This window comes from Elephas maximus, chromosome 1, assembly GCF_024166365.1.
Source record: "Elephas maximus indicus isolate mEleMax1 chromosome 1, mEleMax1 primary haplotype, whole genome shotgun sequence".
In the NCBI taxonomy this organism is placed as follows: Eukaryota; Metazoa; Chordata; class Mammalia; order Proboscidea; family Elephantidae; genus Elephas; species Elephas maximus.
The window spans coordinates 219698983-219726181 of NC_064819.1; the positions used below are offsets into that span (position 1 = coordinate 219698983).

The 27199-nt window shown below is 42.9% G+C and overlaps 1 protein-coding gene across 8 annotated transcripts in view; it reads left to right on the forward strand.

The window, feature by feature from the left end:
* SASH1 (SAM and SH3 domain containing 1) overlaps positions 1–25951 on the forward strand; it is a 392317-nt gene extending 366366 nt beyond the window's left edge. For 7 of the 8 annotated variants that reach the window (XM_049904100.1, XM_049904012.1, XM_049904267.1 and 4 more), the window contains 6 exons: positions 977–1186; positions 2455–2605; positions 8753–8866; positions 17331–18469; positions 20211–20342; positions 22612–25951. In XM_049904100.1, coding sequence (XP_049760057.1) covers positions 977–1186; positions 2455–2605; positions 8753–8866; positions 17331–18469; positions 20211–20342; positions 22612–22875 — 2010 coding nt within the window. In that variant the 3' untranslated portion in view covers positions 22876–25951. The remainder of the gene's footprint in view (positions 1–976; positions 1187–2454; positions 2606–8752; positions 8867–17330; positions 18470–20210; positions 20343–22611) is intronic. The other variant, XM_049903845.1, reaches the window with a different exon arrangement.
* The last annotated feature ends 1248 nt before the right edge of the window (positions 25952–27199 follow it).

Here is a 27199-nt window from a genome sequence, read left to right on the forward strand (position 1 = left end):
GCATCTACTCCACGCTCCCCTCCCCGACTTGTGCTTGCTCCTGTGTTAATCTGCTCTTAATTATAACCCAGAAATGATTGAGTTTAGGACATACTCTACACTGGATAGCCTCGTTAACATAACAGAGAAAACCCTGTTCCCAAATGGGATTGCATCCACAGTTATAGGGGTTAGGATTCCAACACATATTTTGGGGAGACACAATTCAATCCATAGTAATATGTCTCTCCCTGGCCTCAGAGCAGTTAGGTACACCTGGGCTCTTTGTTTCTTCACGAGGTTTTCCTTTTTCCTTACTGTTGTGTGCTGGGCTATTATGGTACATGCTGGACAATAACTTGGCCACCTTGATGAACTGGTCTCCTCTATGGCAAAGAACAAACCAGAGACCAGCCAGCATTCGAGACTGAAATGGGTCTTGCGTTAATCCCTCTGCCACCACCTCATCCTCTGACCTGAGCTTCCCTCTAGAATTCCTGTTGCCCTCTACCCCCACCCCTCACCTCATTTGCTATGCTTTCTTCATCTAATGAAATGTTTCTGCCTCCTCTGTGCAGTCAGTGGTATTCATATGAGAGAGCTTCCTAAAATGTAGGAAGCAATTACAGGGCAGATTGCTACTGGCACTTGATTGGTGGAAATTTTTTCGTCTAAGAAGCAGGGTTTTCTGAATGATAGGAAGGCATTCAGAGGGCCAGGTGACTAGTCTAGGCACATCTCAGCCCCACCTCATACTGTAGTACAAGAGCATGGAGGGACAAGACCTAGGGCCTGCCTGGAATCCAGCACCATTAGAAGTGTTCCGTTTTGGCCCTTGTCAGAATTCCCAAGTCGTATTTTATGTTAATCACTCAGAAAGGTGACTTCATCTGGTTCTGGTCTTCACGGTGGTTCCACAGCTGAGTAGTTAATACATCTGATGGATTTATACTTAGAAATATACCTAATGGAAAGATTTTTGTTCCTTGGGCCACAGAAAGGAGATATCATTGATATAATCAGCAAACCACCAATGGGTACTTGGATGGGCCTGTTGAACAACAAAGTCGGCACATTCAAGTTCATCTACGTGGACGTGTTAAATGAAGAAGAAGAGAAGCCCAAGCGCCCCACCAGGAGGAGGAGAAAAGGAAGACCACCCCAGCCCAAGTCTGTGGAAGATCTCCTTGATCGGATTAACCTGAAAGTCAGTTACTTCTTATGATTGTCATTCATTATTTACATACCTTCTCCTCTTAAAGCAAGCAAGTAAGAGTAGTTTTAGGGTAGGGGTTGGTCTACGTCATTTAGCAAGCACGGTCCAATAATATGATAAATATCCACTATTTTGCAGAAATTTTTATTTTTGTTGTCACTTGCCATCGAGTCAGCTCTGATTCTTGGCAACCCTAGGGAACAAAATATTGCCTGGTCCTGCCCCATCTTCATGATCATTGCTGGCATTGTGTCATTCCATCTCATTCAAGGTTTCCCTTGTTTTTGTTGGCCCTACATTTTACCAAACACGATGTCCTTTTCTAGGACTGGGTGTTTCCTGATGATTTGTCCAAAGTAAGTGAATCAAAGTCTCACCATTCTCGCTTCTAAGGAACATTCTGGTTATATCTCCCCTAAGACTGATTTGTTCACTTTTCTGGCTGTCCACGGTATACTCGATATCACAGTTCAAACACGTCAGTTCTTCTTCTGTTTTCTTATTTCACTGTCCAACTTTTGCATGCATACAAGGCAATTTGAGAAGACCATAGCTTGGGTCAGGTGCACCTTAGTCATCAAAGTAACATCTTTGCTCTTAAACAAGCAGAAATAGTTACATTTTCTAATGCTGCTCTCAACCTCTGCTATGGTGTTGACCTTAGCCCTGGGTCCAGATTTGCTAGTGGCTCAAACAGCAGCCTTTAAAGAGCTATGAACTTTGAGCTGCAACCAGGAAGGACCATGAGCAAAAGCCCCTGGTACTTTGCTCACTGCCAGCTGAATAGCCAGCAGCCAGCCTCCACAGGGGCCATGGGAACTCTTTCCCTCCAGCCGCTGCTCTCTCTTACCGTTCCTCCCAGCATCTAGCAGGGTAGATCTACGGTGGTAGATTCTGTTTCCTCCTTGCAAAGACCTGAGGAATCCATAGTACTCTCTGAGCTGAATTTCAATAGCTCTGTAAATGAAGGAGGACTCTCCTCCATGCTGTGATGTGTTCCATTAAAGGAATCAGCTCATGTCAAGGGCACAATTATAAGGCAAGCCAGTGGAATCTGTCACAGCATGCCCTCTTCTCAACCCATGATTAATAAAATTTCCCATCTGCCTACTAAGCTGTAGGAGTGGGTTGTGCAGATTATATTATAAATGACACTAATCTCTAGATTAGCATAGAAATGATGGGAAAAGAGTTTAGGGGTTTAGGCTTGTGTCACAGGGCTGGGTCTGCGAACTCACTCTGCCTTCTTTCTCTCTCAGGAACACATGCCCACGTTCCTTTTTAATGGGTATGAAGATTTGGACACCTTTAAGCTCCTGGAGGAGGAAGACTTGGATGAGTTAAATATAAGGGATCCAGAGCACAGAGCTGTCCTCTTGACAGCAGTGGAGCTGTTGCAGGAATATGACAGTAAGTCCCTCCATGCACAGAGTTTGGTCGATGAGTCACATTAGTAGTTCAAAAGCAGGTCTCTCCAGAGCCGCCAGCATGTGTTTAAGGCTGGGTAGTCATTCATTTGGTCCTGCGCTTTCCGAAGCCAAGGCCAATTTTTGTATTAATTATGTCAAACAGCGCAAAGACATGTAAGTTCCCAGTGCTGATGTTCCTGTTAATGCAGGAGCCCCGCCAAAAAAACCTTACTACAGATCCCTCTGCTGGCATGTTTCCAGATAATATTTCAGTAAAAATGCTGCACCAAGTGCCTGACAACTGAATTGCTGTTTTTTAAAGAAATATGGTAGATTCCCCTTAGGTACTGTTGGGATGTGTAGCTTTCAGCAGGTCGTTAGGATACCAGGGCACAAACGTGTGAAAAATTGGAAGTGTCTTACCCGGCCAAGGGTTAATTACTTCCCATAGCACAAGAGAGGTTGCTTTCTTGTTGAATAGGCTGCTTAATGAATAAATGGAATTCACCACCTTCCATTGAACAAGGAGAAAATGTCTGTCTGAAGTGAACATGAATAGCACAGGATTCCGTATTGACTTGTTGCAGATTCCCAGCCTAAGGACAGTTCATGTTTACAGCCCACGGAGAGAATCCGGTGAGCTCACAGAGTTGATGCAGTCTATTTGAATGCACAGGATCTTTTGCTCCATTAAGCCAGTCTTATCTTGCTCTTTATTCTTCAATCTGACATCCAAACTATCCCTGAATTTACTCATCACAAAGGGAGTATACTTTCCAGTTACTGAATTCAAATACGTTTTCTTTCAAGCACTCTGCTTCAGGGATATCAGTATCTAATAGCATTTCTATTGCTGAAAGACATACCAAAACCACGGTTAATGGTGGAAGAAAAATTATACATTGTTGGGTGTATCAAGCCTAAGAGAAGCAAGTGTCTCAGTAGAGTTAAATTCAATTCTACTTACTAGGTATTCCCTCTAAATTGACTGATAACACAGAAACGTGCACCATCAGATAGATGTCTGAGTCCTAGATAAACACGGCACCTTTGGGGAGAGAGCTGCGGGAATTGTGTTTCACTGTTAATATCACTTTATAACCAGGTCTCTGTAGTATTTGAATCCCTCAAGAGACACCTTGGAGGTTTGTAGCCAGGTTGTGCGTAAAGAGCCTGGTACCGTGCCTACTGTAGCCAACAAACAATTAATCAATATTAAATCATCCCTTCTTCTGGACCACACGATGATAAAACAGCTTATTTACTCTTTCTCAGCTACTGACGACAACTGGCTTATATACTCTGTTAATGCATTTCCTTTAGCATTCAGAAGGGAGGAGGAGCAAAGCTAGATACTAAGTATTGGCAGGGCCTGTGCTTAGTCTATGCCCTGCCACGTTGGCTTAAGCCCATTGTCCCTCTCCCACCGCTTCTTGAGATTTGCACCAAAACACAAAAAATCGAACCCGTTGCCATCAAATCGATTTCAACTCATAGCAACCCTATAGGACAGAGTAGAACTGCCCCATAGGGTTTCTAAGGAGCACCTGGTGGATTCACACTGCCAATCTTTTTGGTTAGCAGCCAAGCTCTTAACCAGTGTGCCACGGGGGCTTTGTACGAGGGGACATTTAATGGGCTGGTATCTTTGCCCATCAGTCTGTGTCATGCCACATTGGCTCAGATCTATTGTCCCCTCTAGGATCCTGTTCCCACTAGGGGACATTTAGTAGTCCATAGTGATGCTAACTCTGAAGGCTAAGTAGGGCTGTTTGCTTCTTCATAAATACCATCTTGAATCTCTGTTGTACCACCACTTAGAACTTTCCTGGTATGTAAAGTGGCACTGCCTTTTATTGCTTCTAAGACAAAGGCTTCAGGGGCTCAGGGGTGCTGAGTAGTGCCAAGATTCTGGGTCCAGACTTACCCTAGGGTTGTAAGATTTTACATTCAGCACAGTTCATCGTGTTTAAGAAGTTCTCCCTCTAAGTAACTGTTCTGTCCAAACAAATACCTATTCACTGGAGAGATGCAGCAATCTATCAAGATCTATGAAGATAGGTAGAGATATTGAAGGCTCACTAGTCCCGCCTCCGAGCGAGAGTAAACAGCACACCGCCAGCATTGTTTGGCAGTCGGGTCTAGCCAGCCTCTCTCACATCCATGGATGGGCAGTGCTAGCCTCCAGACATGCTTCCATGTGGAAAAGATGCTAATTAGCAGGCAGCTCTTCCTTACACTAAGCCCAAACCCACACTGTCTGAGGTCTGCCAAGTGACAGCTCCCTTTTTAATAACTAATTTTCAGATAAGAAGTTTAATTAAGAATTATTTCATATATGCAGGAAAGCACAGAGAAAAATAAAACAAAAACCTATGTTTCCACTTCCTAAATCCAGCTAGAATTAACATTCTACCATATTTGCTTCGACTTTTACCTTTTTTTAAAGATAAGTGTCGTGAGACTGTTGGAAATCCTGCTATCCATGAACCCCTCTCTTTCTTCCTTCCTGAGGTAATTGTTCTCCAAAAAAAACAGTGAGCGTCCTCGCACACAATCACCCCCCCCTTTTTTTTTTAATTTTATTGTGGTGAAATATTTATAACAGAAGATTTTCTGTCTTAGCCATTTTTATATGTACAATTCAGTGACATTAATTACATTCACTATATCGTACAACGATCACCACTATCCGTTCCCAAATTTTGTCATCATCCTTCACAGAAACTCAGTGTCCGCAAGCAATGCCTCCCCATTTCCCCCTCCTGTCCTCCTCTGATAACCACTCATAAACTTTGGTCTCTGTGCATTGACCTATTCTGGATATTTCACATAACTGGGGTCATACAATATTAGTCTTTTTGTCGTCTTTTTTTTTTTTTTTAATTTTTACTGTGCTTTAAGTGAAAGTTTACAAATCAAATCAGTCTCTCATACAAAAATTTATATACACCTTGCTATGTACTCCCAGTTGCTCCTCCCGTAATGAGACAGCACACTCCTCCTCTCCGCCGTATATTCCCCGTGTCATTCAGCCAGCTTCTGTCCCCCTCTGCCTTCTCATCTCCCCTTCAGACAGGAGCTGCCCACATAGTGGCAAGTGACTACTTCAGCCAAAAATCTCACTCCTCACCAGTATCGTTTTCTATCCTGTAGTCCAGTCCAATCCTTGCCTGAAGAATTGGTTTTGGGAATGGTTCCAGTCTTGGGTCAACAGAAGGTCTGAGGACCATGGCCTCTGGGGTCCATCTAGTCTCACTCAGATCATTAAGTCTGCTCTTTTTTATAAGAATTTGAGGTCTGCATCCCACTGCTGTCCTGCTCCATCAGGGATTCTCTGTCTTTTTGTGTCTTATTTCACTCGTCATGATGTTTTCAAGGGTCATCCATGTCATAGCATGGATATGACCACCCCCCCTTTTTAAAATAATTTTTATTATGCTTTAAGGGAAAGTTTACAAATCAAGTCAGTCTCTCACATGACCACCCTTTTGATGTTTGAAGATTTCATCAGTGTCTTAGCATCTTCTTCCTCAGTGTGTGTGTGTGTGTGTGTGTGTGTGATTTGGTAGGGGGGCCTTTAGCCCAAGTAAAGTCCCTCAGGCCCAAATGCAGGTCACATCCAAATGGGGCTTCAGCCCCACAAACCATCCTCTCATATTTGACTGTAATAATTTCCATTGTTCCCTTTGTATGCTGGCATTAGTTTTAGTCAGTATGGGGAGAAGGACATGGACTTGATTCTGTAGTACATGTTAGGGACACCCCATCTCTTCTTACAAGTAAGTAAGGGCAACTTACTTGGAAAACACTGGCTTTTAGTTTTAGGGAATTTTACAGAAGTTGATAGTTGGGTTCCTTCTTAGTAGCTGCTACTTAGCTCATTTTGGAAGACAGTGACTCTAGCCCCTTGACATATGCATCATAGTTTTATTAATTAAACTGTGGTTTTCAGGACATGCAAAGGATCCCTTCCATCCCCATAATTACTTCAGGTATCTTGCTGTCTCTTGTGAGGTTGGAATCTCCAAAGCTGCCAACACAGTATGCATTTTCCTGCAGGGGAACATTTGCTGCTTTATTCCCATTGGTCAGCACTTTGGAGGCTGTTTTGGCCGCAGTGGTACACTGAACAGTAGTCACCAGGGACAAACTATATCAGTTCTTCTTCCTGGCATGTAACCAATAGCTCAAAGCCCTTATTTTATAAGTATCATTTTCCTAAATAACATGGTAGGCTAGAACAAAGGCCACCTCAAAAATCCACAGACTCTTCCGCACAATGAGGACATCACTCTAGAATGTTCCACCGTGTGTGTGTGTGTGTGTGTGTGTGTGTGTGTGTGTGTGTCTCGGGGAAGGGGTATTTTTCTCTTGAGCTTCCAAATTGTGAAATTTTCATTAATCATTTTAAAAATAGCACTTCTTACTTTGGGGTTCTAAGTGAAGGACTTATATTGCTGTAGTGTGTTATAAAATGCTTTCCATGTGGGAAATACAAACAGGAAGTGGCAAATGGACAACAGGAACAGCTGGTGCAGATGTGGAACGGCGGCCCTCTCTCTCCCACATTTTTATTTTGGCGACCTGAGGGAAGGCATCAGATTTCTCATTTATTTATCTCTTTGTTCTCGGTGTGGTCAGGACAGGGAGAGGGTGAAGAGAAAGGAAAAAAAATTAAAGCCGTTCATTATGCAACTGGTTATTTTATGTAGCAAATGTTTTCTTGGTTTCCATTGTATGTGACCAAGCACTTAGTCTGCATGGTAATGCCAAGACGCTCTGCGTGTAACCTCCATGTCCCGTGGAAGGCTACACGTGCCCTCTTCGTAGAGCACGTGGAGAGACACTCGCTGGTGGGGTATTGAAGACACTCATGACCTTCCACGTGATTTACTCCAAGCTGACCTGCACACAACAGAAATATCTGACCCTTCTCTTTAAAAGGGTTCCTTAGAGTGAGGATGTACAACTTTCAGTCATCTACCTTCAGAGTTTCCATTACTACTTTCAAGCTAAAAAAAAAACTGCCATCAAGTCAATTCCATCCCATGGTAATCCCATGTGTGTCAGAGTAGAACTGTGCTCTGCAGGGTTTTCAAAGGGTTATTTTGGAAGTAGATCACCAGACCTTTCTTCCGAGGTGCCTCTGGGTGGACTTGAACCTCCAACCTTAAGACAAGTGTTTAACCATTTGCACAACCTGTTGTTTTTGTGGCTGGGTACTGTTGAATCAATTCCAACTCATAGTGAACCCATGTTATAGAGTAGAACTGCCCCATAGGGCTTTCTTGGCTGTAATATTTAGGGAAGCAGATCACCAGGTCTTTCTTCTGCCAGAGCTGCCAGGTAGGTTCGAACTGCCAAGCTCTTGGTTAGCAGCCAAATGCTTAACTGTTGCATCACCAGGGCTCCTGATTTCAAATTAGAGGGAGTTTTGGGGGCTTTCCCTGTCTTACCCTTTGTGTGCAGGGAGTTGAAATTCTGGCCCAAGATGAAGGGAGAAGGTAGCCTGGCAAGAAAGACATTCCATACGACAAAAACAAAAGATTTGCCACGGGCTCCTCTTAGGTTCAGGAGGTTTTGCCTCCTCTTGCCAGCCTTCCTTCTGCTCACATGTCTGCAGGGGCTAAGACTCCTCATTAATGCTGATAAAAATTGAAATTTCATTTGACACTTTTATATTCATTCCCAAAAGCTGGTAATGTAAATAACTGAAACATAAGTCTTCTTGATCTTTGAAAAACATATGGCTTAATATCACCTTGTGAAAGGGGCATCTATTAACTATTTGCTTCCACTCGATGTTGCCATCACTCATAAAGGACAGAGTGACGGCACGCTGCACTGAGTGTCTCTTCTTTCCGACTAACCCAAAGGCCAGAGCCATCCTTGTTTGGGTAACTTAGAAGGCACTGGTGTGTGCCAGCCATGTCCTCTCTCTCCAAATCTTTATCTGAAAAAAAAAAAAGTTATAACCTCAGCAGTTCATTTTGATTGCATATACTTTAAAATAATTTGTTCTCTTTCAAAAGCCCAGGGCTTAAAAAAGCATGGCGATGATGGGCTAAGATCAGGATTCGGTTGACTTTGAACCTCTGCTTTTCACTCCCCTTATGGTTCCATGCTGTTTGTTCACCTTTTGCAGGTAACAGCGACCAGTCAGGATCCCAGGAGAAGCTGCTTGTTGACAACCAGGGCCTGAGTGGATGCTCCCCACGAGACTCAGGATGCTACGAGAGCAGCGAGAACCTGGAAAATGGTAATGTCAGCACGGGTCGTTATGGGTACCTCTTCATACGCACGCCACTTTGTTCATCTCCTGACGTCTGCGCTTTGGCTGATGACTCTCTTCCTTAGCTCGCGCCATGGATTTGGGGGATACTGGTTGTAGGGAGGGGAAATTTTCCGGGAATATTGATGCTTAATTGTATATTGAAGAAGGAAGGATATCTCTTCTAGGCAACTGATGTTTTCTGAGATATGAAATATACAGTCATCTTCTCACCATCGCCACCCTTCCGTCCTACTTAGCATGTAAAGGGAAGAATTGAAGACTAAACTTGTGTATCAGAGGAGGGGACCCAGAGCATTAGAGCAGTCCTGAAGTAACTTAGAGTCTTAACCCCTAGTGTGAATCATGAAAATAGCCAGAGATTTAGATTTAGAGGAAGGAAACTTAGCATTTGAACCCTGTATAGGGTACTTACAAGCTGAAGACTTTGGTCAAGTTACTCCATGTCTCCGAGCCCTCTTACCTATGAAATAAAAATATGAAATTCTCTTGTACAGATTCTTCTAAGAATGAAACAAAGTAATAATATATTAGTGATTCCTAGCATTTATTAAATGGACATTCAAGCTTAGAAAGTTTAAATAATAACCCGAAGCTATTGTTCTTTTCTTCTGAATCATGTTTCTCACATGGCAGCAACCTGGCTTACAGTAAACTCTCAGTCACTGGTAGACAATATTTTCTTCTTCTTGTTATTAGGTCCCTTCAAGTCCATTCTGACTCATGGCAGCCTAACGTATAACAGAATGAAACATTGCCTGATCCTGAGCCATCCTCACAATCATTGGAGTATTTGAGCCTATGGTTGCAGCCACTGTGTCGCTCCATCTCATTGAGGGTCTTCCTCTTTTCCACTGACCCTCTACTTTACCAAGCATGACGTCCTTCTCCAGGGTTCAGTCCCTCTTAATAACATGTCCTAAGTAAGTGAGATGAGGTCTTGCCATTTTTGCTTCTTAAGAAGCATTCTGGCTGTACTTCTTCCAAGACAGATTTGTTTGCTCTGGAAATCCATGGTACATTCAATATTCTTCACCAACACCATAATTCAAATGCATCAATTCTTCGGTGTTTCTTATTCATTGTCTAGTTTTCGCATGCATTTGAGGTGATTTTACTCAGATCTGCAATCAACACCCATGGAAGCAGCAGTCAAGAAATCAAATGACATATTGCATTGGGCAAATCTACTTCAAAAGACCCCTTTAAAGTGTTTAAAAGCAAAGATGTCACTTTGAGGACTAAAGTGAGCCTGACCCAAGCCATGGTATTTTCAGTTGCCTCACAGACATGTGAAAACTAGGCAATGAAAAAGGAAGACAGAAGACAATATTTTAGACCTCCTTATTTTCCAGTAGTATAAGCATTTTCAACTCAATACTCTTCACTACTTAGTCTCGTCATACATCAGCCAGTGACATCTCGGCTTATTTGAGCTTTAAGCAAGAAGGGATTTAATTTGCATTTGTTCTAATAGTTACCTTCAAAAATGACTACTGTAGTCCCCCCTTATCTGTGGCTTCATTTTCTGTGGTTTCATTTACCCATGGTCAACCACAGTCCAAAAATGTTAAATGAGTAACATGATGAAACTTTGAGCTGTCCTGCTTTGTCCCGCCCAGGGACCACAGTCACATAACCTTTATTACACTATATTATAATAATTATATTATTATAATTGTTCTATCTTATTATTAGTTATTATTGTTAATCTCTTACTGTGCCTAATTTATAAGTTAAACTTTATCATATGTATGTATGTGCGGCCAGAATGCTTAGAGGCAAGAATGGCAAGACTGCGTCTTACGTACTTTGGACATGTTGTCTGGAGGGATCAGTCCGTGGAGAAGGACATCAGCTTGGCAGGGTACAGGGTCAGCGGAAAAGAGGAAGACCCTCAACGAGGTGGATTGACACAGGGACCGCAACAATGAGCTCAAGCATAACAACGATTGTAAGGGTGGTGCAGGACCGGGCAGTGTTTCATTCTGTTGTGCATAGGGTTGCTATGAGTCGGAACCGACTTGACGGTACCTAACAAAAACAATAACAACGACATGTATGTGTAGGAGACCTGATGGTGCAGTGGTTAAGAGCTTGCCTGATAACCAAAGGTTGGCAATTTGAATCCACCAGCTGCTCCTTGGTACAGGACAAAGCATAGTATGTAGCGGGTCCAGTACTAGCCACGGTTTTAGGCATCCATGGGGGGGTCTTGGAATATATCCCCCATGGATAAGGGGGACTGCTGTATTTAGACTTAAATATGTGGACCTATTTTTAAATAAGGATAAAACCAGTACATAGCATGGAAGGCTGCTAGGCCTATTTGCTTATTTATTCTGAGATGCAAGACTATCCTGTTTATGTCATTTATGTGGCTCTTATTTCAGTATGAGGATTTGGAGGAGCCCTTACTGAGAAAAAGATGCCAAGCCAAAGAATGAAGGTTTGGTTCCCTTGGTGATGTCATTACCCCTCACCCCAATTTTTCATATTAAATAGACTGTAAGCCTGGGCAAGGGCCACCCTTGGCATTCAGACACTGCCCAGTGAAGCAGACATGCTGGTCTGCATGGGGATCGCAGCTGCAGAGCGACCCTTTGATGACAGGATAGATTCCCATAGTGACAAACACATCAAAGATTATAATATGACACTACTTATATTAACATAACGTAAAATGGCTGAGTTATCCAAACAATAATGGCTTTTTTTTTTTTTGCAAAATGGGTCTCTGAGTAAATGATTAAATTCTAAAATAATATTTTTTGTTTGTTTAAAAAAAAACTCAAAAATTCATATCAGCTAGACCCAAGACAATTACCTACCTACATCTAATGAGTATTTACTTCCATCTCCGTCAGAGAGCATGAATACAGGCCATTCACGCTTGGGCCAGCCCTACCCATGGTCCAGTTATTGGAAGTTATGGGAGAGTATGTGCTTTTGCTGTTAACTGGAGTATGGAATTCTATACCCACTGCAAATGATGAACTCAGCTTTAAATCATGGCCTGCTCATAGTATATCCTCCATAGATGGGTTAAAAAAAAAAAAAAAAAACTGTTGCCCTTGAGTAAGTCCAGACTCAAAGTGACTCTATAGGACAGAGTAGAACTGCCCCATAGGGTTGCCAAGGAGCAGCTAGTGGATTCGAACTGCCAATCTTCCGGTTCACAGCCAAACACTTAACCACTGTGCCACCATAGATGAGTACATATGGATATTTAATAAACACTTAGATTTCGGAACAGTGGGATTAACCACAAACTTCACTGTGAAAAGCAGCATAAACATATACAGCCGAAGTGTGAAATTGCCAGAAGTTCACAATTCAAATGAGCTAAAAGCACTTTAAAAGAGAGATGTTTTCACAACAGACTTGAGTTTTGGGGGATTCCATTTCATCTTTTCTGCTTTGCCCTTACATGGCTCATAGTAAAGTCGATTAAGTGAAAGGCCATGGTATCCCCCACCCCCACTTTTATTTATTCAAACATTAAACCAAGCTTCATGATGCTGTTCTTATTCTCTCTAGGAGAGTATTTGTATTGAATGGTGAGATCAACACCAAAGCATGTTAAAAGGAGCCAGTGCGTCTCTATGTGATTCATAACTTCTGCTTCAGAAAGCCATGCCACTTGCAATCCTGGTTTTTACCTGTAGTCCGTGGTCCCTGAGCACCTCAGTGGCCACAGGGTCCTTGGTGGTTTTAGGGGTGGTGGTCACGGCAGAGGTGGGGTTGATCCTAGACTTTACCATGAGCCACGCCAACGCTTCGACTTTGATCTGTTTTATAAATTGAGTCTCTGAATTAAATTTCATTAAAAAGCACACCCCTGCTTTGAAAATGACTAATTTCAAAGGTACAGTTTTCTCAAAAAGGATGATTCTATAACCATAATTAACTCCATGGTAATCTTTTCCTTTCTGACCTCTTCATCATTCTAGTCTACTTAGATTCTTCTGTCCTCCTATTGGCTGTGTGAGGTTATCAATTCTGTTTAAAACACCTGCAGCTATAAAACCTAAATTTTGTGTCTCCTGTGACCCTTTTTTTACTCAATAAAAACACACATTTGAGTGTTGGGAACTATTAGAACCATAAGGAAAACAATTTACCAGGTGGACGACCCATCAGGGTCACACAAGCTGCGGTCTCTTAAATGCCTTCATAGGCATCCCCTGTCCAGAGGCAGTTACCGCCGGAGAGGGTGATTTGAAGGCCACGACTCCTGGTTTGTGGCCTCTCTCTACTTAGACTCGGGGAGCAGTCAACATGAAATTTCAGAAAGCTCACTTGTATCACACAAAAGAAGAGTCTTAAGTGGAATGGGGTCAGGTAGGCTAAATATTGATTGCCATGGCTCCGTGGTTTCCTGTTGTGACCCAGAAACCCCCATTATAGCCAGATTAGAAACAATAGTGGAGGGTTCACACTGCCGCAGCAATCTCAATCTCTGTCGGACGCCTGAAGACCATAACCAAAAAATGCCTGGGTTTGATCATTTTTAGCTGCCATTGGAATCCCATGTAGTAGCGCTGCATTACAGTGTTTATGGAGCACGTATGACAGCAAAGTTCTGTAAGTGCAGGTCGTAATTCATTCGTGGGTTGTGAGATAGTTTCAGTGGGTCACGAAAGCAGTTTTGTAAGATAGAATAAACAGAAAATATCAGAGTGCATTCCACAGAGAAAGGGTTAGCGTTGTTACTTATAATCTGTTTTGGTCGTGTGTGTGCGTTGGTGTGTATACTGGACAATGAATGTAAATGTATTTCCTACTGTGGATCAGGGTAAAAAGTAGTTTGATAGCCATTGTGGGCACCCAGCCAGGACTAGGGTGAAGTAGCGGCACTGCCTGGGGCCCAACTTTGAAGGCAGTGCTCACTCATGTGCCAGCCACCCACTTGCACAGCTCTGAGAGTAAGCACCTCCAAGTTTACACCCTATGCACCACACTTGCACCACACTAATCCTGATTCTGATGGGGACTGTGGAGCCCTCGATGCGTGGCCCACGAGCCCAGCCATGCCCAGGTATCTATCAGCTGGGAAGAGAGCAGATCTCCCAAAGCCCCAGTATTGACAGGGCCTAGGTCAGCATTACAGTGAACACCCCACTTCAGTAAAACTCAAACTCTCGTCTGGGTCCTGAAGGTTTTTCTTTTAATAATCTTTCCATATTCCAAAACTGTTTTCAGTTAATTCTCCAAGCTGTTCTGGGTTGGTGAGGATTCTACAGATAACATTGGCAGAATTTTTAATGCCCAGAAGAATCTGGGTACACCTGCCAAAGACCTAGATTAAAGAAGCTGGCAAATGTGCTTGTAACTCAGGGTGAACTCAGGGCTCTTCCCAGTACACGCAGAGTGTGAAAATGGACTTTATGCATATACAGTTTATTGTGGGGGTGAAGGGGAAGGAAAACCATATTTCTAAAATTTGTGCAAAAAGGGTTTTAAGAATTTTACCTTTCTTAAACTTTAGATTTAATGTGATATCCATTCTAAAGAAGTACTTCCCTTTTCCATTTATCTGTAATGATATTGCTGTTAATGAAAAATGAGACCATGGCCAGGATATTCAGCAGTAACACTGGGCTAATGATATCTGTCTGACAACTTTCATTTATCAATATGGAGCATAGCTGTGGATAGGGAATGGGGCCTTAGGTCAGTGTCCCCCATGTTTTCATATATACGGGACAGACGTCATTTGACCATGTCCCTGCTTGGCCAAATGCAAAATACCTCGTGTTGATGTGTGTCTTATAGGAAAAGATGGGATCATTAATAAAAAGTCTGATTGAGTAGACCAATATTCTTATTCATCAGTCTTAGAGTCTAGAATTATGCATGATACGATACGTTTAATATTAACCAAACCAAATCCTTTGCCATCAAGTTGATTCCGACTCATAGCAATCCTACAGGACACAGTAGAACTGCTGCATAGGGTTTCCAATGGATTCAAATGGCTGGTGGATTTGAACTGCCGGCCTTTTTGTTAGCAGCCGACCTCTGAACCACTGTATCACCAGAGCTCCACATTTAATATTACTGGTTTGAAATTAAAGTGAGCTTGGTAGAAAGCTGTGAAATCATGGAAGGAAACAATTTTTTCCCTGCTGATAATGGCCAAACCCCTTGTAATGTACCAGCGCCCCCACCCTATTCTTTCTGTTCCTTTTCCCTTGTCTGTACATCATGCTGATGTTGTTGGGTGCCATTGAATTGACTCTGACTCATAGCAACTATGTGTGACAGACTAGAACTGCCCTATAGGGTTTCCTAGGCTGAAAGCTTTATGAGAGGAGATTATCAGGTTTTTTTCTCCCTCAGAGTGACTAGAGGATTTGAACTGCCAACCTTTCAGTTAGCAGCCGAGTGCTTAACCATTGTGCCACCAGGGCCCCTTGTCTGTATACCATACATGTAGAGATTTTACCAGGGAGTGTCCATTTTTACCCAAAAGTTTCCACTTCCCTCTGAGAGTAGGCACTATTGACACCCCTGATTTCTCCTAGCTTAATGGGAAATATCAAAATTCTAAATTAAAATGTTTAATTCAAAATGTTTACTAAAAATATAGACTGGGAAGTAAACATTTACTTATAAGACAGTGGCTTTGTAGAGATTAGAGCCAGCACTTTTTCCCACCTTCCGAACCTGATGTGGGTTTAGGATTTTTATTTTTTTTCTAGAGGCCTATCCAAACCAAAACCAAACCTGCTGCCATCGAGAAGCCTATAGCCATTGCAAAACCCTTTGCCTGCAATAATCAAATTTATAAAGTAATGGCAGCAAAATGGAGCCATGGTGGCACGTATAGGGTCACCATGAATCAGAATCAGCTTGACAGCCATGGGTTTGGTTTGGTTTTTATACTCATTGGGGAGCCCTGGTGGTGCACTGGGTAAGAGCTCAGCTGCTAACCAAAAGGTCGGCAGTTCAATCTGCCAGTCACTCCTTGGAAACCCTATGGGGCAGTTCTGCTTTGTCCTATAGGGTCATTATGAGTCAGAATTGACTCCATGGCAGTGGGTTTGGTTTTAGTTTGATGTAATCATTGGATCACTAAGCTCATATGTTTTTATCACCTGGAGTATTCCCATCAGACATTTCTGCTCAGTGTCAAAGCACACCAACATGTTATTAACCAAAAATGTAACCAAAAAACCAAACCTGCTGCCTTCAAGTTGATTCCAACTCATAGTGACCCTACAGGAGAGAGTCGAACTACTCCATAGGGTTTCCAAGGAGCGCCTGGTGGATTTGAACTGCTGACCTCTTGGTTAGCAGCTGCAGCTCTTAGCCACTATGCCATCAGGGTTTCCCAAAAATGTAAAAAAGGACGGTTAATAATAGTGTGTGTGTGTGTGTGTGTGTGAGACAGAGAGAGAGAGAAAAGTATTAATAAGAATAAAGTGTTTAGCACAGCACCTGGCCCATAGATAGTAAGCTTTCAGTAAAGCTTATTAAGCAGCAGCAGCAGTTGATATCAATCGCCAATCATCAAGAAAGTAGAGTATGTCTGGTTGATAGCTCCATCATCAATCTAATGGTTCGGATAATATAAGCAGGGCTGTAGCTTCCTTGGGACCTAGAATATATCAAAATTTTATAGGCTGTCAGTGACAAAGTACTCACTTGAGCTAATGTTTACTTGTTATTACCAAGGTTGGTTGATTGTTTCTGCACCAAAACCAAAAACCAAACCCAGTGCCATCGAGTCGATTCCAACTCATAGTGACCCTATAGGACAGAGTAGAACTGCCCCATATAGTTTCCAAGGAGCGCCTGGCCAATTTGAACTGCTGACCCTTTGGTTAGCAGCCGTAGCACTTAGCCACTATGCCACCAGGGTTTCCTGATTGTTTCTAAGATACTTCTGTTTCGTACACATAAACAAATCACTAAGTGGGGAACCGCTTCAAGGAAGGTAAAATTTGAGTGTTCATTGACCAGCGATAAACCTTAGGGGCACCACTTATATGGAACCTATTCTGGAATTGAGGCCACCTCTCCATTTCAACTATGACCTTAGGAAACCATATTCACCAAACAGAAATCAACTGTCAGTGTGTCAGGACAACCAACCCTCTGTCATACTGATTGCAGCCAAGAACAGACACGAAGCCCAGACTTATTTTACTTCCTGACAAAGCATATTTCTTTTTCATATAACCCAATTAATTTCAGCCTCCACAAGTCCTTCAATAAGACTAAGAATTCTTTCTAAAAATAAAAATGGGACCATAATAACCCTCTATCACTGTATGTCATAAATGGTGATTTTATGTCCTTAGTGTCATTCAAGAATGGGATGTAGGAGCTGGAGATTTTAAGTATGTTAACACACCTTTATATATCAAGTTGATTGCTTCTCTTTTAAAATATGATTGTAAAATATTTTCTTGTCTCCCAGGCAAGATGAGGAAAACTAGCCTCCTATCTGCCAAGTCATCAACCGAGCACAGCTTTAAGTCTTTCAACAGAAACCAGCTGGGCAACTACCCAACACTGCCCTTAACAAAATCAGCAGACACACTGAAGCAGGGAGAGCAGAGCCGGCTGGGCAGTGGGCTTACCCCTCACGCCTCCACCACCTGTGACCAGCCGTGTGCGACTGGTTTGAATAAAAACCGAAGAAGCCTCCCCGTTTCCATCTGCCGAAGCTGCGAGACCCTGGAGGGCCCCCAGACTGTGGAAACTTGGCCCCGATCCCATTCCCTGGATGACCTTCAAGGAGAGCCTGATGCTGAAAAAGATGTGCCTAGTGGGATGACGGGACCCTCCCCTCAGATTCTACCAGAAGTGCCACAAAAGACAACCGCCTCCATCACCAAGGTTCAAACCCCTGAACAACAATCTGCTGTAGACAATGCATTGCTGCTGACCCAAAGCAAAAGATTTTCTGAACCTCAGAAAATTACAACTAAGAAAGTGGATGGTTCAGTAGCCGTCTCTTCACGGGGCACATCACCTCCTCAGTGTTTGCCCAAAAACTATGATGCTCAACCTCCGGGAGCTAAACACAGTTTCACAAGGACGCCTCTTGAGGGTCACAAAAAAGGGCACGATTTTGAAGGAACAAATCATCCCCCAGGCACCAAAGAAGGGGTAGATGTTGAGCAGAGGGTCCCTGAGGCAAGAACGCAGCCAAAAAATCCTCAGCCTCCACCTGTTCCTGCCAAAAAGAGCAGAGAACGCCTGGCTAATGGACTCTACCCTGTTCCCGGTGGCCCTGGGGGGACCCTCCCCAGCCCTGATGCGCCGTGTCTGCCGGTTAAAAGGAGTGGCCCCATCAGCCCCACTGACTGCCACGCAACACAGGCTGCTAGGCCCGCCTCAGGGCAGGAACCTGGCAGCCCCCCAAGCCCAAGACCACCTCCCTGGCTCTCAGAGCTCCCAGAGAGCATGAGCCTTCAGGAGCATGGCGTGAGGCTGGGCCTGGCGTTGACCAGGAAGGTGTCCTGTAACCGAGGGGTCGATCTGGAAATGCTGACTGAAAACAAGCTACAAGCAGAAGGCATCGATCTCACTGAGGAGCCATACTCTGATAAGGTATCAAAGGCCCTGTCCCCGGTTCCACAGGCCTTTGCTTTTGTAATCAGGCAGCCTGGTCAGATGAACACTCTGGCTGTCCTGAGGGGCCAAGCGGCAGCCCCAGCTGGGTGAGCCATTCAGAGAGCCGCTGCAGCTGACAAGTGGTGAGCCCAGTCTTCATATAAAATCACAAACGACCTTGAAGTTTTCTTTCATTTTACTTTTACGTGTTTGTTTTTAATTTTTGGTAGCTAAACTTGTCACTTGTCAGAGTCCCTGGGTAGTGAAAACACCTAAGAGCTCAACTGCTAACTGAAAGGTTGGCAGTTTGAACCCACCCAGAGGTACCTCGGATGAAAGGCCTGGCGATCTGCTTCCAAACCGTCACAGCCATGAAAACCCTATGGAGCAGTTCTACTCTGTAACACATGGGGTCGCCATGAGTCAGAATTGACCCGAGGGCAACTGGTTTGTTTTTTTGGTTTTATATTTTGCAGAGAGAGCTGTCAATGCTATAATTGGTTTCTGAATGGAATGATTCAGCACCCAGGAGAGACCAGAGTTCAGGTTTCCACGTCTTACTAGACATATGGATTTTCAGACAGTCACCTCTCCCCACTTCATCTCCCCATGTGTAAGGTGGGGTTAATAGCAACCTGCATAACTGCCTCCGTGAGGTATTAATAGGAGCAAATAAAACAGATGTGAACATACTTTGAAAATTGTTGAACACTATTCAGCGATAATAACTCTACTGTACAATTAACTATATGGGTAACAGGAAAAAAATAAGATTGTATCAAATACCCCTCTCGTACTAAAAAATATGTAGATCTATAATAAAAAATAATTTTCATTTGGGGAAAAAAAAGTCGATCTAGCAATACCAAAATGACTTTGGAATGAATAACTGATAATAGATCTGTGTGTACTTTGCTCCTGGAAATACATGTCTGGCTAGAATACATTTCTGGGAGTCGTTATAGAAATCTGATAACCAAGAACACATTACAATAAGCTCTCCCTTTTCCCTTCCTCTTCTTCATATCTTCCTCCTCTTCCTCTGTGTTTAGTGAATGGAAAGAACTGTAAAATTCTACTGCAAATACTGGCCCAGTGACGTGGCAGCTTAATTCTTTATAACCAAGAAAACCAAGCCAGTTGCTCTTCAGTTGATGCTGATTCACGGCTGCCCCACGTGTGCAGAGCAGAACTGTTTTCAAGGCTGTGACCTTTCCAGAAGCAGGTCCCCAGGCCTGTCTCCCGAGGTGCCTCTGGCTAGGTTTGAACTGCCAACCTTTTGGTTAGTAGTTGAGAGCTTATCCATTTGTGCCAGCCAAGGACTCCTTAACTCTTAATAGATGAAGCCTAAAAAGTGTATTGAGTAGGTTCTTGTCCCTATCTCCTGCGATTTAGCAAACTGTCTTCAATAACATCAGGGGAACCGTGTCTTGAGCAGTGATCAGGCAGGGTGAGGTGAGGGCTTTGGTCCAGAAAATCTCAGATGATTCTGTTCCGCCTTAATTAAGTTTCAGAACATTTTACTAGAGCTCACCAGAACTTGAAAGGTAAAGATGTAAAAGTATTTCCTCTGAAACACCCACCTGACAATAAAGAAAATCTACACATTTCAAATAAAAAAAAACTTTGATATTTCCCAGCAGTTAAATGCCTTACCCTCCCTTATCTTTGATGCACCGTGGAGAAAAGCTAAAAGTTCTTGCCTCCTTGATGCCACGTTTCTGCTCTTCTGTCACAGCACGGCCGCTGTGGGATTCCGGAAGCCCTGGTACAAAGATACGCAGAGGACTTGGATCAGCCTGAGAGGGATGTGGCCACCAACATGGACCAGATCCGTGTGAAGCTGCTTCGGAAACAGCACCGCATGGCGGTGAGTAGCCTGCACTTCGCATTTTCCTGCAAACGGCTTTCTGAAGTGTGTCTAGTTTTGGTGCTTTAAGGATTCACGTGCTGGCAACTGCTGACTAGCCAAGGGCTCATTATAGCTCTAGACAGGAGATCCTGGAGAGTGGGGAGTAAGTAATACATGTTCAGCCTAGAAATATTTTTATTTTATTTATTTTGTTGTTGTTGAGAATATACACAGCTAAACATACGCCAATTCAATGGTTTCTACACACACAGTTCAGTGACACTGATTACTTCGAGCTGTACAGTCATTCTCACCCTCTTTTTCTGAGTTGTCCCTCCCCGATTAACATAAACTCTCTGCCTCCTAAGCTTCTTGTCTAATTGTTTGAGTTGCTGCTGCCAGTTTGATCCCATGGAGATAGTTCGTAAAAGCGTAATACTCAAGGCAGACATTTTTTACTAGTAAAGCTAAACTTCTGTTTGGTTTTAAAAAGGCTTCAGGGGATATTCTTGGTTTAAGGTTTAAAGATTATCTCAGGGCAGTGCTTTTCAGGGTTCGGCCTAGCAATTTTTGAAAAAAAGAATTTTAGGGGAAAAAAATGATCCATCATCCCAGCACAGGTGAAAACTTTTTGTACACCCGTCTTGGCCTGTCTCTGTTGTCCATGCAATAGTAGACGTACTGTTTTGAAACTTGGTTGTTTTCAGCTATCACATAGTAAATCTGTTCCCCTGTGTTTAGAAATTCTTTTATAGTATTAATATTTCAAAGTATTTGAGCGATGGAAGTACTGTAGGTTAGGCAATCTCCTACGTTGGACATTTAGATTGTTTCCAACTTTTTATTGTAAACAATTGAGTGAAGAACATCCTTGTTAATAAATCTTTGCAAACTTTCAAGCTTAGTTTCTAAGGATATAGTCCTTGAAGAGATTTTGCTTGACTGAGACTATGCAAAATGTCAAGGATTTTTATACTTATGAGCAAATTACCTTTCTGAAAGGTGTAATACTTTGTATTTCTGGTTGTTGGTGGTGGTGGTCGCCACTGAGTGGGCTCCTGCTCACAGTAACCCCACGCACAATGGAATGAAATGTCGCCCAGTCCTGCCCCATCTTCATGATCATTGCCATGTCTGAGTCCGTGTTGTAGCTACTGTGTATCTTGCGTGCCCTCCAACCTAAAGGGCTCATCTTCCAGCACTATATCAGACAGTATTCTGTGTGATCAGTAGGATATTCACTGGCTGATGTTCAGAAGTATATCACCAGGTCTTTGTTCCTAATCTGTCTTAGTCTGGAAGCTCTGCTGAAACCTGTCCTCCATGGGTGACCTTGTTGGTATTGGAAATACTCGTGGCTTAGCTTCTGGCATCACAGCAACACACAAGCCACCACAGAATGACAAACTGGTGAATATTTCAAGTAAAACTGTCAATTCCTACTCATAGCGACCCTATGGGACAGAGTAGAACTGCCCCACAGCGTTTCCAGAAAGCGCCTGGTGGATTCGAACTCCCAAGCTTTAGGTTAGCAGCCATAGCACTTAACCACTATCCCACCAGGGTTTCCATATTTCACGTAGTAGAGTATAAATTTCCATTTCCCTGCCTTAGCCAACACTTACATTATTGCATATTAAATTCTTTGTAACTATATTGATTAAATGTTTAATTTTCTGATTGTTAATGTAGACTCAAGATACAGTGGAAAATGTACTTTATAAAAGCCATAGCCATTGAATATCTTACTTTCCACACTATCATGTAGGTTTGCCTTTTCAGGTCACCTTAGGAGTCTCTCGTTGTAGACCACAGTACAGTGAGACAAATGCTTACAGTTTAGAGATTTGAACACGTAGTTGGCATTTGATCTCATTCCAAATACCTTCTAGAGCCTAAACCAAAAAACAAAAACCAGGTGGTGTCAAGTCAATGCCAACTTGTGGCGACCCCATGTGTAGAGTAGAACTGCTCCGTAGGGTATTCAATGGCTGATTCTTTGAAAGTGGATCACCAAGGCATCTCTAGGTGGACTCGAACCTCCAACCTCTTGGTTAGCAGCTAAGTGCATTAACCATCCGCACCTCCCACAGACTCCTACACATCCTTCAAAATTTGTCTCGTCTTTTAAGAAGTCAAGAAAGAACTCTTCATCCTAGTCTTTGGCATTTCACGTTATCACTTTCAGATAATAGTCCAGCAGTGAAAGACTGCAGGACTGCTCCTCTTATGCACAAAGGAAGTGGCATGTGTCGATTCTATAATATTGTCTTTTTTGTTTGTCCAGATCCCAAGTGGTGGCCTCACGGAAATCTGTAGAAAGCCCCTCTCTCCTGGGTGCGTGTCGTCCGTGTCTGACTGGCTGATTTCCATCGGTCTGCCCATGTACACCAGCGCCCTCACAGAGGCGGGGTTCAGCACACTGAGCCAGGTGCCTTCTCTGTCCCACACTTGCCTTCAGGAGGCTGGCATCACAGAGGAGAGGCACATAAGCAAGCTCGTATCCGCAGCCAGACTTTTCAAACTGCCACCAGGCCCCGAGGCTGTGTAGCCAGACCACGGCTGGACCTCCCTGGACAAGAGCCGCCCTTTCACTGTGCTTGTGATGCAATTCCTCCACCCCTGGATGTGCAGAACCAGACCCAGAAGACAGGCCCAGTGTGTAGCCAAACACAGCATGAAACCTTGGCACAGGACTGAGAACCTTCTCTCCTCCAGAAAAGCCCCCTCAAGGAAATTGGTGTGGTTCTCCTTAACCCCCAAAGAAAAGACAAGTACTTATTTTTATTTTCAGAACACAAAAGAACCAAGATGCCAGCTAGCTGCAGACTCTGCGCCTCCAGACTATCCCTGTGAGCCAGGAGAGGTGGGGTGGAGAGGGAGGGGCACCCTGTTCCTGCCCTTGCCTTCTATCTGTCACCCTGCAAGATGCCCGAGGGCCAGACCGGCTTTAGCTAGGCCAAAGTAACAGACTGGTGAATTAGTGGACACTATGGACCATGCTCATTTGTTCAAAAGTAAGAAAATCTGGCTGCACCAGAAGGAAAAAAAAGGTCCTGTTCTCCTTTAGATAAACAAGAGACATGTTAATAATTGCTTTCTAGCAATCAGCTTTTATTTGCCTTAACATAAGCTTTGAGCAGTTATTTAACTCGCATTCACGACCCTGTAACCATAGTTCCAAACCTTCAGCTTAGACTGCCGTCTAGTATATCTGGGGTGTTTTCAGCAAAATTGGGCTTTTCTAATTGTTTCATTCTGACATGGCTTATTTTGTAGGGGTGTTTATCCAGCACAAATTTCATGTTGGCTTTCAGTTTTTAAACTAACTACAAATCCAGTAAGAATCTATCTGAAATACACAAGGATATCTTGTATATGTGCCTGTGTATTGTGTGTGTGTGTGTAGTAACTACCTTTCATTTTAATCAGTTTATTTTTGTTATGGTGTTGGTCATCATGCTGCTGCCTTGGCTTGGAATCAGGACTGTATCCATTCCAAACTTCAGTCATCAGCTAACAGGTTGCCTTTGCGAAAAGTCATTGTAAGATTGAATGTTCCAGAAAGATGTTTTTAAAAAGGGAAGTAGTCTATATCTTCTAAGTTTTTTAAGTGTTATAATTAAGACGTTGTTATCTTTCTTTTCTTCTTTAGGTAATTCTTTTAATTCAAACAAGGGCTCATTATGAAGCCAGAGCAACCACGCTAGCCATGTATTAAGTATTTGCATATTTTCAATTGCTTTCCCAACTGGTTTCAGCATCTTCTGTCATCTTTTAATCTAGTGTCTGATTTTCCAGCAAACAGCAAATTTAGACAACAAACTATTAAGGTCTTCATTGCTTACAAAATGATTTTCCTTTACGTTCTCATCGTAAGCGCCACTTTAAGCCTCATGTGATCATTTACAATAGAAACACTTTGATCACAAGGCTTTGATCAAAAGTTATTAAAACAAATGAGTTCCCTCAGGAAAAAGAAAAAGTGATTCCATTCATTAGCAAGGCATCTCTGGCATTTGCTTTACATACCTAGATCCATGTTTTCTGAGGAAACGGATGTTCTCAGGTGATGTAATTTTTTTTTTTTTTTGGCATGCATTTTTGTAAAATAATGTCTGTTTCTTCAATAATATTCACCTTCTATGAGATACCCCATGAAGATGTGGTAAAAATGTAGAATGGCTAAAGCTGCCGAACTTCAACCGAGCTCTTAAAACCAACCAGCTCGTTTTAGTCCTCTCCAGTTTTGGCGTTCCTGTGAACATAGCCTGTTGGGAATGTAGCCAGGCTGCAGGGTTCTTGTGTAATGGCATCATTTAGGCGTATTTTAAGTGACGTGGTGCAGATGGGCAGGAACAGGCTCTTCGTGCCTTCACACTCTGCCACCTCTACATCCGGAGACATCTTGCTCATTGCTGAAGCTGAGCAAAAAGACCACAAGAGTCAAGTTAGAGGTAACAAAGGAAAAGAAGAAACCTGACGTGCATTTCCAAGTTTTAGTTCATGTTCTGTGCTAGATTTTCATTTAAGTCAAAGTAGCCTCAGAAAAGGGAACTTTCTGGATTTGAGTGTCTTAAGAATGCCAAACCCTTCTTTGGAAATCATTGCCTTTGCATAGGAAATCGAATTCAGGGACCATGAATTAATGTTCAATGGGAAGGTCTTTCTAGACTGAGATGTCTGTGGTTTTTATTTTACTGCATTGTTTTTTAAAAAATCTTTTTAGTGTTTGGTCTTCTTTCGCTTTAAACTCTTCAGTGGATCCAGAAAAGCCTGAATGTGTGTGACATTTGACTGCGGTGGGTTGGGGCCACTGGTGGGTGTTAGGAGACGGGGTGGCTTCAGCAATACCCAGTTTCAATCAGTTGCATTTAGTACAGAATTCCGCGTAACAGAAAATTGTGTGGTTTTTAGAAAGCACAAAGGACACCTGGAAAGGTAGTTCAGCTCAGGTAGCTACACATCCATTGTGTATAATTTTTACTTCAGAAGCTGTCTGGAAGGAAAAGCAGCCAGCCAGCCCCCACTACCATTTACATTCCCAGATAACCAAGAAGCAGGCATCTTCTCATGGCCTTGCCTTACTCAGAGGCCCTTGCTGGTACCTGGACCCAGGTGTGGGTGTAATAGACATGATTAGCCTACTGGAAACCAGTTCCTGACAGAGCAGAGTTTGCTGTCGTAACTGCAGCAGCAGAGGCCACTTCACCAAGCTGCTGCCGCATGGGTGCACTGTTATTTTCAGAAAAAAAAAAAAAAAAAAATCGAGTAGTCTGAGTCCAAGTTATCTTGCTTTCAGATTGATAGAGAAAACAAGAAACTGTCAAGCAAGTTATATAACAACTAACAACATTGCACTTTCTGTATATGAAATCAATATTTAAATAACTTATTTTTCTCCATGGCTGTTCTTAAACCTTGTAAGTAGCTGTAATATACCGGTACCGATGTGTTCTTGCAATTGCTTCAGCCCAGGAAAGCTGTGTATTGTTTTAAAAATTGTAAAAATTATTGTGATGACTCATTTAGCAAAAAGAGAGCTGGACAGAAGGGTTTCCCTATGTATCAAAACTTGTCTGTAATTATGTCATCTATGTACCTAGAAAAAAAAGTAAATAAATTTCTTCAATTGAATGTGCGTCTTTTTGTCATTCTTGTTGTTCTTTGGGTATTTCAAGGATGGAGTAGAAATGGAATTCCTCAATAGAAATTCTAGGAAAGAAATATACAAAGTACGGTTTGAGAATGAAATCGATTGTAAAAATAGTAAAAAAAAAAAAAAAGTAGTCGTGCACAATTACTTCTGCTACATAATCATCAAAACTCACTCTCGGACACACACCCAAATTCTTTTTGTGGGGGTTCTCCTCTACCTGGAACGCTCTTCCCTCAGAAATTCCGCCTAATTCCCTTATACTCTTCTCTGACAGGACTTTGCTCAAAAGTTACCTTCTCCTCCAAGTGGCCTGTCCTGACTACATCATCAAAAATTGGCCTCTCCCCTGTCCCTCACCTCTGCCACCATCCTGATCCTCTGTACCTGCTCTGTTTTCCCCATAGCGTGGATCACCTAGCATGCTATGTCATTTACTTGCTTATTGTAACGAAAAACAAAAACCAAACTTGATGCTATCAAGTCGATTCCGACTCATAGCAACCCTATAGGACAGGGTAGAACTGCCCCATAGGGTTTCCAAGGAGCAGCTGGTGGATTCGAACCACCAACCTTTTAGTTAGTCAACCACTGTGCCACCAAGGCTCCATACTAATTGCTTATTATCTGTCTCCTCCTTCTGTAATTTAAAGTTTGGGAACGCAGAGATTTGCTTTCTGATATATCCCGTGTGTCTACACCTGACACATAGAAAGTCTTAAAGTATTTGTTGAATGAATGATTGCCCTCAAATCACAAGCCATTGAATCCTAAATGTTAAAGCTGGAGATAATCTATTTTAATTCCCTCAACTAACGGGTAGGGAACAAAGACCCACAGAGGAGCTGAAGGTCATACGTGGATGGTAGTAACAGAGTAAAGAGATAGAGGGCCTGAACCCCCTGTTCAGCGAAGGCTTAACTGCACCATGTGAGCTGCCTTGGCCTAAACAGAGATGGAACAAACTGGAAGATCGCAGAGCTGCTTTCAGCCAACAGCCTTTGTAAAGGGAGTAGCTATTGCAGCATGTGACCACCAGAGGGCACTAATCTTCCAGATGCAAGGGAGAACCTGAATTCGTGGAGGGCGGGATGTGAGAGGGTCGTCTTCCCAAAGCCAGGGAGGAAAGCACAGAGAGAGCGAACAATGGTGTCTGGCAGATGCTTCGATCCACACATCCCTAAAACGAAATCCAAGAGCAGGAGGGAGAGCAAGGCCT